At 39.1% G+C, this 14,166-nt stretch overlaps 1 protein-coding gene across 1 annotated transcript in view; it reads left to right on the top strand.

The window, feature by feature from the left end:
- The window catches only part of FRMPD2 (FERM and PDZ domain containing 2), a gene marked incomplete at its 3' end in the record, with an annotated part of 63,862 nt that overhangs the window by 25,429 nt on the left and 24,267 nt on the right, over positions 1-14,166 (top strand). The window contains exons 14-27 of the mRNA XM_010292144.1: positions 1,139-1,349; positions 2,274-2,377; positions 3,409-3,507; positions 4,554-4,661; positions 4,789-4,905; positions 5,380-5,615; positions 6,194-6,298; positions 7,170-7,263; positions 7,727-7,812; positions 8,006-8,153; positions 9,029-9,243; positions 10,521-10,619; positions 11,813-12,177; positions 13,377-13,671. Coding sequence (XP_010290446.1) covers positions 1,139-1,349; positions 2,274-2,377; positions 3,409-3,507; positions 4,554-4,661; positions 4,789-4,905; positions 5,380-5,615; positions 6,194-6,298; positions 7,170-7,263; positions 7,727-7,812; positions 8,006-8,153; positions 9,029-9,243; positions 10,521-10,619; positions 11,813-12,177; positions 13,377-13,671 — 2,282 coding nt within the window. The remainder of the gene's footprint in view (positions 1-1,138; positions 1,350-2,273; positions 2,378-3,408; positions 3,508-4,553; positions 4,662-4,788; positions 4,906-5,379; positions 5,616-6,193; positions 6,299-7,169; positions 7,264-7,726; positions 7,813-8,005; positions 8,154-9,028; positions 9,244-10,520; positions 10,620-11,812; positions 12,178-13,376; positions 13,672-14,166) is intronic.

Genomic DNA, 14,166 nt, shown 5'->3' on the forward strand with positions numbered 1-14,166 from the left:
CTGCAAGAGATTATAAGGCTCTTTCTGTATGAGGGAAACTCTTCCTTCTGCTGCTCTGTTGAGATGTATAAGTACCATCTCCTCAAAACTTGCTAGCAACCCCCTACTTTGAAATCACCATGGCAACTCTCAGACTGTGCTAATACCGTGGACAGTCAAGCCTCTTGATGCCTTAACAAATGCCACTGATCAAAGTCACTGAGGAGAGAGGGACCCAAGGTTTAATGCTGCAGAGTAGTGCACTAGAAAGTTGCATTCGGGCTAATATTTGTTAGGAAAACACATGGGAGGTCAGCTGTCACGTACAAGCAGATTTAAAGGCCATATCTGTGCTAGCCTGTACCAAGCAGGATTCTTGTTTTACTTTCTGACAGATCTCCAATTGCCTGCTGTCCCTCTCTCCTTCAGATCCCCTCTCCAGCCCACCAGTTAAGAATCTAAATAAATTAATGACTCCTCCAGCACTATCTTGTTTCAGGGAAATAAAATCTTTTTAGAGGATAGATTCATAAATAGCAGAGCCCAGATGTCATTAAGCAAGTAGTAGATTTCACACGGAAGTGGAAAATTGGATAGCAAGCTTTGCCACCAAGACGGTCCCATACTCAACTCTACTTGCGCAAATCACTCAGAGCAAACAGCCAGCTCCTTGGCCCCTCTCTGAGCTTAGAGAGCATGTGTCAGTAAAGCCGCGGTCTTCTCAGATACACATATACTGGAGGGGTGGGCCTGGGAAGGGTGGGAAACTACCAACCTGGCTGTTTCAGCCTCTGGCAGACAGGTATTTCTCATACACTGAACGTTTACAAAATACACTTTACAGAGATATTCAGGTTAAAATTATACAGGGTTGTACATTTCATCTGTCTTTGTGGAAAGTGAACTTGCAGTATAATTCATAGAAATGAAATCTAAATATGGCATATACTTTCTACGAAAGAAATGGATTGGAAACCCTTTCCACTCACTCCAAGGCCTACAGATCCTCAAGGATACCAAAACAAATATATCTGTGATGTCAATCTTTTTTGCTGGCATGTTCAAAAAGTTAGACAGAAAGCAGCTTTGAGCTTAAAAAGATGGGATAACATCAGTGGATTTATCTTTCCTTCCTCTTCCCCTCTCCCTTCTTATTCAGAGGAAAGTAAATTTATGGAAATAGACAAATCAAATTCTGCATATGCAGCTCAGCGTGAACACCTTGCCCTGATTCAGAGACTGTCTCGTTCAGAGAATGTGCTCTATGGAGCAAATCTGGAAAACCTTTCTGCTGGGATGATGAGCAAATCTTGTGATAACCTCAGTGTGCAAACCAACAACAGGGTTAGAGACAAAAGCAATCTTGGCAGGTAGGTTTGCTTTTTCCTCTAAACCTGTGTAAGAATACTCAGTCATAGACGATATCATTGCAAACCACTGTGGTAAACTGTGAGACAAACTTTTTTTTTTTCCAGTCTTTATTATGGTCACACCAAAAGGCCCTGTCAGGCCTGGGGCTCCACGGTACCAGCAGTAGTGCAAACACAGGCAGGAAGCTAACAGTCTAACAGAAAGAACTTGAAAAAGAGTGACATTTAAATTTGTAGCAGACTCAGGAATGAACCACTTATTGGGTTACGGAGAAGGATTAAAATAAGGGAGGAAAAAAGTAAAATCTTTAGTGTCTATCTTCTCTGGAAATGGCAGTATGTGAACTGAGTGCACAGCAGAAGCTGGTTTTGAGCAGGTCTTACCTAACTGATTCCTCCATGTCTAAAGGTGCAAATCATAGAGAACAGTTTAAGAACTTCTCCCTTTTCATTTGCATTGGTACCTTCACCGGTGTAGGTGGTTACTAAAGCTGCACACAGCCTCAAGGGCTTTGATGAATTCTACTGCCTTTTATAATATTAAGAGTTAGAATAGAGCCAAGAAGAACATGAACTACCAGGAAAACTTTCAGACATGGTTTTGTCTAGATGGACAGTGAGGCTAAATGAATTATGCTGAGGCTACGCTGTGTTTTCCTGATGCCTGCATTGAGCTCAGAGAAAAACACAGGGGGAAATCAGTCATGATGTGAGTGGTCTAATGGCAGCTGTTACTTGGAAGCAAATGCCAGCAAGGATAAATTACTTCTCCTTACATACAATGAAATGTAGCCCAGAAATCAGAATACTCATTATAAACATGTGTGTTCCCAACTTGGCTCTGGCAGACTAACAACAATGAAGAGTGCTAAATACCATTGCTGGTTTGTTATTGTAATGTAGTCTTAATTCCTTGCTGTGCAGATCCACATCAGGGCTATCCCAGTCAGAAATGCACATCAATTTGAATGGAAAGCAAAGAAGTTATGACTACCTCTCTATCCACTCAACTCAGAACACAATCAGTGGTGAGTATAATAATCATAAAGACAGACAGTACCCTTCCATATTTATTGTCGCAATAGCAGGAGAACAAAATATATTCCACTTAAGAGATTAAAGAATATCCTTTTGCACTTCTAGTCCTGGGAATTAACCCAGAGTTTAGCAAGACAAGCTGTTTTCTTACCTTTCATTCCCACTTTCCATCAGGATCAGTGGTAAGGGACTTCATCATAAAATTATTCTATCAATGGTGCCTAATGCTCTTCAGAGATATAGTTTGGTACACCCAGGACTCTCGCATGGGGGAATATCTCTGTGCTCAGAGGTCATCATTTGGTTTGCAATTGACAGATCTACAACTCAATAAATAGTGCAGGAAACAACACAGGCTCCTGGTCCTTCTGCTATTCTTGCATTTGCATGACACTAACTGGAAGAAGAACCGGACACCTAACACCTAACCCTTCTCACAGAAGCCATACTGCATGCACACAGTGAGCTGATCTATAGAATACAAAGCTATGATTATTTGGTTACTCCATTTTAAAATTAGAACTGTACTTTAAAAACACTATGGCAATTGCACAATATTAAATAGCGTTAACACTACAAAAGTCACCATCACAATCTGTGCTGACTGGATGGCACCTACAGAGCCAAAAGGGCCCACAGGCCCAAAGGCTAGAGTTTCCAAAGGAACCCATAGGAGATTTTGTGTCCAAATCACCCTCAGGTTCAATGGGCACTACATGCCTGATTCTTTAGATATCCTAATCTTAATAAAAATGTGGCAGATAAATGTGTATTCTCCCAGAAACGAACATTATAAGAAGAGTTTACACAGCTACTGTACACATACTTTTCTAAAGAATGTAAATTTCCAGAGACTTGTTTGAGCTTCCTTCCTGCATTATATTGATTCAGAAGTAACATTATTGTTGAAAACAAGGACAATATGTATTTTTAATTTTTCAAGCCCCAGTTTTGCATACTATATGACTCTACTGTCTCCCTGCATTAATCTGCATTTATTCTAGCTGTTTTGTTTCTGCAGCACCTGGATCACCAGCGATCCAAAAGGAAGTTTTGCTAAGTGGTCTAGAAAGAGAAATCATTTGTGTCAGCCTAAAACGTGACCCTAAGAATGGATTTGGTAAGTAAGGAACATAACATTCATATTTGTTACTGGGACTGTCAGATCCTGGTGCTAACGATACTTGCAGACTCAAACTGAGCCAGATTGTAGTCTTCATTATTCTTCTTATAGAATAAGACTACCAATCCTTGTGAAGGACTTAGAATTTCCAAGACTGAAAAGGACTAAGAGCGTAAATCAAGACCACAGTTTTTTCAGAGGATTAACTACGGCCACAGAGGTCAAGGGGACCAAGTGCTAAGAGTAGAATGAAAGGAACAAAGGTCATAGTTTTGTACCTGAAATACATGCGCAGTGGTTTTATTTATCTTAGACCTTACATAGGGCAAGATGATGTTCTGCAAACTTTTCAGGTATTGCCTGTGGGGGTGCAAAATGTGTACACAAGCTTAACATGAATGTTTCCTGACTTTTGGATTCTTATTTGGATAACATTTTTATTAGCCAATTAAACATCAAATTTCTAAATGGTGCAGGTCTGTGTGGAATATCCCAATCCCAAACACAACTATTCTACCAGTGAAAAGAATGTAGTCTGCAATAGGCAGAATATTCTGAGATAGGATAGTGAAGTTGAACTACTTGACAATAGATACAATTTTCTTAGATATCTCTTACATGTCCATTAGAAGTTTACATGGCCAACCTCAGGGGCCCTAGATTTCATGATGTAGAACAATGTTCAAAGTTATCTAAAGAGCTTTTAAACCACTTTCCTCCTGCAGGCGTTGAATACAAAGGTCCACATAGTTTATGACTCTTGTAAGAAAGTAGTTGGAACCTTTAGAAGTCCCAAGCCAGGAAAGTGTTCTTACTAAGAAATTACATTTAAATAGGCACCAAAGTCACCAGCACACTTTAATTATAATGTGAATTTAAAGTTCTCACAAATCAAGACCTTGATGCCATGTAAATCAGAGCTCCCCATTCTCCATACCATGTTTAAAATCTACGCCATTAGAGCAAAAGCCTTTTGTGCCTTTTGTTCACCTTTTCTAATACTGCCAGTGTCTCTGCATTCTCATGCTATCTCATTTTTGCAGGTTTTGTAATTATTGGAGGAGAAAATGTGGGAAAATTAGACCTTGGTATCTTTATTGCTTCAATTATCCCTGGGGGACCTGCAGACAGAGCTGGAAATATCAAACCAGGTCATTGTCCTTAGTTTTAAATTAGAGTTAAAATACTTTCATGGTTTAAAGTTAGCTACTCTGGATTTATTTCCTTATTTAGATGTGTTTTGTCTTGTTTTTAACCCCCCACTTTTTTTTTTTTAAGGAGGACGACTCATCTCTGTGAATAATATTAGTCTTGAGGGCGTTTCATTTAATACTGCAGTTAAAATCATACAGAATTCTCCCGATGAAGTGGAGCTCATCATCTCTCAACCCAAAGGTATAAAGGCAAATGTCTTCGCTGGCTATGGAATGCTAATAGTTAACTCAGGACACTGCTATTTATTAGGCACTGGGACATAGTAGTACTTTCTTGCTACTTAGCGCCAGCTACAATAACCATAGGCTAGCAGTAAAAATTGTCAACTTGTAGTAGGTATCATGTGATCTCTGTTCTACAGTCGGAGTGAAAAAAATCTATTATGGGCTGCATTGCTGAATACCAAGGAAATTTTGGCATTTCTTTTTCTGATAGAGTCATAGTCCTCTGCAGTGATGAAGCAAACACATTTCTCCACACTTGTAATAGCAGCACTCCATTTTACAATGACTGACTCATTTTATAGAATATGATTTCACAACCAGTTGATGTAGGAAGTTACTTTCTCCTCCTGTGCTGAGGTATAATAATATTTGCCTTCAAGTTTACTTACTGTTTGTATTCAGCAATGTTTATTTTGGTATGGCTTTACAGACATGTATGAAGAAGGATTAAATGAAGAAAAGAATCTATCAAGAGGAAACAGCACTAGTGGATCTGAGATCTCTTATGTAGACAGTGGGAGAAAAAAGATTCAGGATTGTCATACAGCTCTCCCCAAAGAACAGGACACAAATATAGATGAACTTGAAAAGGCTCTTTCCTGGAATTTAGCACCAAAATTGAGCCCTAGGATTCCAGTTCCTTCAGCTGATAGCCTGGAAGTGGAGGTAACTGAGATTTTGATGCTATTCAGTAATATTATTCCCAGCATGTGTCTTAACAACATGTCAGCTATATTAAGAATGGAAGGTAACCAAGAATTTTTTTAAAAAAAGAGAAGAAATGAGAAAGAAAACCTTGGAAGGTGTTGCTTTTTAAATTATATTGGAAATGTCAAAATGATAGACAGGTCTAAAATATGTGAAAAAAATGCAGTAACTGTTCCACAAAATGTTATTAAAAATTCTCCTCCCTTTTCCAGTGGAGGTACAAAATTTTGATTATTTCCTTGCAATCTCTTAAGTTTTCAACCACACACAGAACAACAACTGTGTCTAAATTCCTACTATTAGACAGCCTCCCTATCTATACTCAACTTATGCACATTTAGACAGATTATATTTTGAGTAATATTAGTTTAAGCTTGAAATAATGTCAGGGATATAAATGGTACCGCTCCAAGCTTACAGTGGCAGCAGGATCAAAGCCTTTGTATCTTCTAGAAACTCTCCTTTTTTTCCTTCCTTTCCCCCCCTTTCTTTACTGAGATGCTGTAGTCTCATTAGTGTTTATATTTTTGAGACAGGAAGGTGACTCTTCACACTTACCATCTCCATCTGAAACCAACTCAAAGGAAATCTATTCTGTGGAGCTTGTTAAAGAAGATGGGACTTTCGGAATCAGTGTGACTGCAAGTGTTACTGTTAATCTTTCAGTGTGTCTGTCTAACTATTACATGACCAAAAAAAAACCATAGGGAAGTGTATTTATGTGGAAGACACGACTATTTTGCTTCTCAAGATAAGCCATGCTTTCTTACTCTGAAAGCCAAAGAAAGGGCTCTAGACAATTTTATTTCCTAATATATGGAAATACAGTTCTCCATATATTTAGAGTACCAGAGAAAACAGCAGTGAAAACTATCTGCCACATTTGAATAATAATGCCTTGCCCTGATTATCAAAGTTGCATTTACCCCTCCAGGCTGATATCTCTTTGCAGTCCTTGCTGAAATGGGAAGCAATAGCCATTTCATTGCCTGCAAAAGAAACTGAGGGCTGCCTTTTCATCTGAATTTGGCCAGGGGATTTAGATGGACAGAACATGATTCTTAGGTTAATCTGTAATTCCTCTGAGCTGTAGGGTCTTTAGTGGCTGCACAAGTTCAGGTCCATGTTTTATATATTGTTTGAAAGGTTAATTATTGCTGAATGTGTATTGCATAGTTTGGAAGCTGTGCTAGAGACTGACTGAAAGATGTAACCTCATCTTGATGTTAGCATAGGGAAAAAAATTTATGAACATTTAGTAAATGTTTTTATATAGCCACATAGAAATGCATTGCATTTTCCTGAGAAAATAAAGCAAGATTACTGCCTAGGGAAGTATATCACAACTAGATGGGACTTTCAAGTAACATCCTCTTTCCTTTTTTTCCTATTTAAAAAAAAAAATAATTCCTGAAGCAGTTGCTTTGTAATACATGTGTAAATTGGTTTGATTTTTATCACAGGAAGAACGTGTGAAGACTCCACTCTAATCTGTGGGCATCTGTTTTGCAGGGTGGAATTAACACTAGTGTGCGTCACGGTGGGATATACGTGAAGTCAATTATTCCCAGGGGATCAGCAGATAAGGATGGACAAATAAAGATAGGTAACGTGTCTGGCAATGTTAGTGAACTCAGTGTGGAATGCCTGCCACAGGGACAGTGAAACAAATTTGTGATTGGAGGTCAAACAACTGTGAAATGTAATATGCAGTGCATCATTCCTCAGCCCGTCCCTGTACTACATGTAGATATCCCACTGAAAAACCAGGAGCCTCATACCAACATTGTACAGTTATCTCTGTAGCTGCACATAAGGCTACTGACTCTGACATCTACTTTCAGTGTTGCTGTGATAACCAGATACTATCACTGCTTACAGAATACCCTGGTATGTTTTAAGTGCTAGTTATAGAATGCTGTACATCAAGCAGTATTGCTTTCAGGGAAAGTAACATAATTTGACACATTTAAGAGTGAAGATCTATTGCCTCAAGGTTTACACCTTACCCATTGAACTTGAACACCAAAGCAACTTGACCCTTTTTTGTTTGTTTTCTTTTGCCTCAGGTGATCGTTTGCTGGAAGTAGATGGCACCAGCCTCTGCGGCATCACCCACAAACAGGCTGTGGAACACCTTAAGAAATCTGGCCAGGTTTGTACAACAGCAGAGCTCAATCAGATACCCAACAGAATAAACTGCACTTAGTATGAAACACAGTAGCAAAGCTAGGCCAAAAGAAACTTCCCCCCTTACCCATCCAACCCCATTCTCCTATAAAGAAAAGTAAAAAGACTTAGGGCTCAACGTGTACTGTGTAATTGGAACCTGTTCATCATTGTTTTAGGTTGCCAAGCTGGTTCTAGAAAGGGGAAACTACCAACTGGCAGAGCCATGCCTGACTACTAATGACAGAAAGGAGGACCAATGTGCAGTTGTTTCTGTAGCAACATCCTTCACAGATGGTACCAAGGACCACTGCTTTTTGACAGATGGTAAGCGATGAAAAAGGAACTCGGGTAAACTTAGAGTTACAGTTGCTAGATATAGCTGAATTTATCCTAGGCACAAGCACTGTATCTCTCAGCCTTCATGAGATGGGGCTCATCCCTGTACTCTATAGCACTCACAGGCAGGAAGCAGCTGTGTTGATGCTGCCAGCCTGTTACCAAAGAGCACACAGCAGCACAACTGCTGTGTCAGTGACAAAGCCAGGGTGAACTGCTGCCCCAGGGCCAGGACTTCATTTCTTAAAAGCAGAAGATTCAGAGATCACTGTCACTGAATTTAGCCAATAAGTAAATGTTGTATCTTTTACACTAAGGCCATCTCATAAACACCAAGTCTGAACCATATTTTCCCATGGGGCAGTTACTCCTCTACATTGTCCCTAGCAGAATGGGGTCCAGCCGCAACTCTGGTATTTGGGAAAGAGCTGGTCTCTTTTCTTGTCTGGAAAGAGCAGTAGCTCTGATTCTAGTTTATGCTGGCTAGTACAGGACCCAAACTAACATTGGGCAGCTACAGAACTATTGGATCTACCCAACATTTAGAGAGGAATGTCAGATGATAGCTTTTGAACCTTTTTATATTGGTCCAAAAGACTTGTTCCTTTATGGGCTTGTACCAGATGGCATAAAGTCTGTGAACACATGGTGGAATAGAATCCATTCTCCCCATTCTGCCTGTGTGATTTCAAGGGCTCACATAAATTAAAGGAACACCAAACCCTTCTTTTGCCATTAGTATCTGTAGATCTACCTCTGCAGCCCACAGGTAAAAGGTCTGGTGAGGGTTTAATTTACATCAGCTCCTTAGGGGGTACATATGTCACAGCTCCCACTCTTTTTCCAATCTCTGCTTTGAACAGATAATATATTTGAAGTCAAATTGACAAAGAATTCTGGAGGCCTTGGCTTTAGTGTTCTGCAAATGGAAGGAGATGCTTTTGAACACCTTGGAGGAGCTATTGTCAGGATCAAAAGACTGTTTCCAGGGCAGCCAGCTGAAGAGAATGGCAAAATTGAAGTCGGAGACATCATTTTAGCTGTGAATGGGAAACCTATTCAAGGACTCTTGTATCAGGTACTAGTTAGTACAATCACTGGGCCTCCTGATAGGTAACACATTAATAAAGACAATAGGATGAAACTGCATTTAAACTTAATTATCACCAGAAGGGGTCAGAATTTGCATGTAATGAATCTGATTTCTATGTAGGATTCTACTCTAGAATTCTTATGGAGAATTTCCTTCCTAATAGAATTCTTAGAGAGAATTACTTCCGATATTTAATTTATAACTTTCTATTAGTGATGCACAAAGTCTATTGTTAGATGCACACCAGTTGTTAATTAGTTGGAATCTTTGTTATTGTTATGCATAATTGGAACATTTTTTCCCCTGTGCTCATCTGTGCTTTGTAATGTCATGCTAAATACCATGCCCCAGATTCAAATCTCTACCAGGTGAGGTAAATCCAGTGTAACTTTTTTACCTGGAATGAGAAATTCTATACTCATACAAAGAAATTCAATGGTACAAAGGACTCTACATGTAGTTCACTGTAATCTTTTCACCTTATGAAAATCCCTGAATTCTTTATAGGAATATGCATTGAACAGATAAGATTGGTAACAAACAGAAATGATGAAATCATGCAATTTTCCCACTGGCAGGTCACTTGTATCATTAAATAGCTAGGGCAAAAGACAAGGTGCTGCAAGTCCTAGACACCTGGGGGAGTGCTGTAATTGTACTCCTCTTTCCGCCCCCCCGCTCCGACCTGGTATCTGTCTTCTTCCAGCACTGTGTTGCTCTCTGACATACAGCCTGCAGGGACAGACTTGGTGTTTTGGCCTACAGCATTTTTTTTTTTTTTTTTCTAGATTAAGTAGTTCAACTCCCACTATAGCTGAAAGCTGAATGCCACTGAATAGACGTTATGTCAAGGAGGGGCTTTGACGAAGTCTACCTTTGGTTATGTCTATATGGCAGTCTGTGGATCTATGCTGATATGACTGACTGAAGATGTGTCCCTGCCGCATGCAGTTTGAATGCATTTGTCTGAAAATCCTATTTTCAAGAAAAGAAAAGAATTAATTTTATCCTCTGTGTCTGTTAGTAGAACAAGAGTTTGTAAACAGAACTGACTTGACTTTAGGTACACATTCACATAAAAAGCTATGGTCCATTTATATGACAATCATACAGCAGTGAATTTTTGCTCTCAGACATTGCTGAGAGGCACAAATACTAGGAACTTGGCATTCGCAATAAAATTTGTCTCCACCCCAGTTGGTAAAATTACATGTACTATAGACTGTTCCATAATAAATCTAATATTCCTTCTTTCTGTTTAGGACGTCCTGCACTTGTTGCGAGGAGCTCCTCCAGAAGTCACACTACTACTCTGCAGACCACCAAAAGGTGTTCTTCCAGAAATAGAGCAGAGTGCCCTGGTAAGGCAAAGCTTCTGTCAGTAAACATGCTTCTGTAAACCTGGAAAACCACCGCTACTTTGTCTATCCGATCTTGAAGAAGGCAACCTTCCCTTTTCTCCAAGGCCCTCTATTCCATTTCTTTCTCTTCCCAGCTTCAATGCAATGTCTAGAGCTCAACTGATTCTTCCTTAGCAACCAAAATAATAAAAATCCAACAGATGTGAAACATGTTTATTCCAGTCCAACAACTTTTGAATTGCAGTACTGTCATTGGAGTGAAAAACACATACCCAAGCAGATCTTCTCGTGATGCTTCCAAAAATGCTCTACTAGATCCTAAGCCAGAAACTGCAGATATTCTCAACTGCAGCTGTTGTAACTTGTGGGCTTGAGGTAGCTATATTACTCCCAAAAGCAAGAGGAAAATAAAGAACTTTTCCTATCGAGGCTACCTCTGAATAAACTTACATAAATGAAATAATGGTTTCAACTGGTTATTCAGCTTCTTACTAATAGCAGAATCTGCAGAGTCAGGGTGTGGGGGAGAAAATAAATCAAACAGAGACTGCAGAAACTAAAACATTGCCATTAGGTGTGCTAGCATCATTATTCCTGCTTCTTGAACACAACTCTTGGACACATACGCAAGTATTCTTATAATGAATACACATTTGCATTACTCTTGCTCCATGCGGAATGGCCCATCCATGGTTCCTGTCCCACCAGGATTTATAAGCACTGTCCATGGGAAGACAGAAATAACTGTCAGGACCATCTCCGGATAACAAACTGACTCCTGTTGCTCTCCTGCAATGTGCCCTTGGCCGATTTCTATGGTCTGTCACACAGGAGTCAAATCTAGAAGCCACTTCTACACAATGAAGAGAATATAGACACAAAGTTGAGGCATGACATGAAAAGAAATGAAAAGGGGCCACCTCTAGAAAAGAATTCATTGAGAAAAGTGAACTTGTGTAGTAGTTACCTGGTTGGAACTCCTGAAGAATGTGGAAGATGAGCATAAAGACAAAACAGTTATTTAGTGAAAGAGTACCTCCCTCTTTTTTTTTTTCCTCTCCCTTGCAGCTACCATTTGATATTTTCACATTCAGATGCTTATTGATACCACCTCTTCAAATAATTTTGTCTTTAAAGGAAAGAAGATGGGAGATAAAAATGGAATTACACTAACCTTTCTGTTATTTTGATAGACTCCAGCACCATCTCCAATTAAGGAGTTTGTGGCAGAAATGCCAGGCAGTACAGAGGTAGGAAATAGCATGGATCAGTCTACCAGTGATGGAGGTAGCACCTCTCCGGACCTTGAAGACTGTCTGGATTCTCCAGTGGCAGCAGATTTCAGTGAGCCTCCTGAATACGACAGCTCAACTTACGAAGAGCAGGAAGCCGAGTTTCAAGAGAAGAACATACAGAAACTTATGGCTCCCAGGGAAAGTTTCTATAAGCATCTTTGGAAGTTTCATCAAGAAGCTGCCAGTTCTGAAGTCTTTCACTCCCTAGAGGAAGAAGTGAAGCAGAACTGCTACTCACCATGTGAAGCTGGATGCGTCAAAAGGTAAGGAATACTGAAATCTGCTCTGCAGCCCTTCCTTCGGCTCTTATAATTTTGAAAGTGAATTGCTTAGGTTTAAGTACAGGGCTATCTGCTTCTAATCACTGATGATTATTGAAGATTCTGTTTTACCATCTTATTCTGACTATCCTAATTGGCTGTTTTTATTTACTCTCATCTTACTAGAATTTTGCATAAGTTTGCATTGCAAGACAGTTGTATGAGTGCTGCACTGTAATAATTTATGCTGTTCAGCTGAGGCTGGCTACAGTTTGAAATCATTGGAAAGACTCTTGTTGACTTACATAGGAACCAAAGACTTTCTTATTTATTATATGATCTTTCAATTTAAATTTCCTCAGAGTTGACTTAAATAGGCACAAAAAAATTCTTTCTTATTGTATGGTCTTTTAATTTCAAATTTTTTCAGAGAAAATAAAAAAACCTCAGAAGACAAACTGTGAACTCTGTTAGAGTTCATTAACAGCAACAGCCAAAACAAAATTAAATACAACATATATGATTATAGCATGGGCTTCAACTTTAAAAGTGCTGAATACTGTGTCTCAAATGAATAATAATTTTAATTCAAGTAATTGAACAAATCTATTGATTTCTGTAGGACAACTCTTATGCTTCAAGGCAAGCATAAGAATAAAAGTAGGCATACAAGAGAAGTCAGGACTTGTATTTTTTATGGAGAGACAGGAATAATTTTATATTTCATGTTTCTGGTCTGTGCTTTAGTTACCAAGGAAAGACCTGTAGGAGCCAGGAATGTGGCTGACATTCCCTTTTCAAGAAAAACGCAAATATGAAAACTGTAGTAGTATTGTAATGTGCATACCACTTACCAGATAAGTTGCTTATGGCAGATGAAATAATTAATGGTCTAGGAATTGTCCAATTATTCTTTTCAAGAAGCAACTAATTAATGCCTTAAAAAAAGAGTGCAAGGCTGCTTTTGCAAAGGCTGCTTTCAAATTCTGAAAGCTTCTTTATCTTCTAACCAGCTTTGCAAAATATTGATTACTTATTTATTTTTATAGTAACACTGGAGGACCAAGACTGCAATTTAATACCATAACTAGTACTTCAGCTAAAATTAAATTAAGGTGGTGGTTAAGCAGTAGACTTTTCAGTGGCCATCTAATGAAGGATATGGAGGAAAACCCCAGCCCTGCAATCTTTTTATTTTCCAGCCACGTATTTAATAAGAGTCATGATGACCTATCGAACACAAAATCTATGCCTGAAACTCTCTCTCTAACCCCTATTGATGAAGAGTATCTCACTATCAGCTCAACGTCTGTGACCTCACTTTCACGGGGAGGAAGCTCCGAGACACTCTCCACAACCATGGCAACCCCACAACCACATGTTTGTGGTCCTTTCTCATCATCCCTGCCTACTAGAGACACACGTGACAGTGACAATGAATGGGAAGACTTGGAGGAACTAGAGGAAGAAAAGGAAGAAAAGGAAGATTGCACTAGGGTATGTGATAGGCACCAGATTATTAACATATAAAATTTGACAAGGGAAAAGAAACAACTTTAAGAATGTAACATTCTTAAACATTAATTTTAACTATTTCTGCATGGCTTTTTTTTTTTTTTTTTTTTTACTTTCCTGAATGTCCACAATCTTCAAGTAAAGCAGACCTTCCTCTATGTCCAGGTCTCCAGAATTCTTTACCATTTGCCTTAAGACCATGTCCTTGCTCTTGCCATCTTACTATTTCTTCCACTTTCCAGCATTATTCTGCAGTATTATTCCCAGTGTACAAAGGCCCAAAAGCCCTCTAGTAGCCTCTAAAATTAATTGGAGTCAGCTACTTGTTTTTTTTCCTGTCATGTTTTAAACCCATATGGAAAATCACTTAGTCACAGTGATACTATAATGTCCTGATAAGAAAGTATGATCCTTGTGCTAATTACTATTGAAAATACAGGGCTCAGTCCCGCCAAATGCTGAACATCTTGCATTCCT

This window comes from Phaethon lepturus, unplaced genomic scaffold (assembly GCF_000687285.1).
Source record: "Phaethon lepturus isolate BGI_N335 unplaced genomic scaffold, ASM68728v1 scaffold6278, whole genome shotgun sequence".
Taxonomy (NCBI): domain Eukaryota; kingdom Metazoa; phylum Chordata; class Aves; order Phaethontiformes; family Phaethontidae; genus Phaethon; species Phaethon lepturus.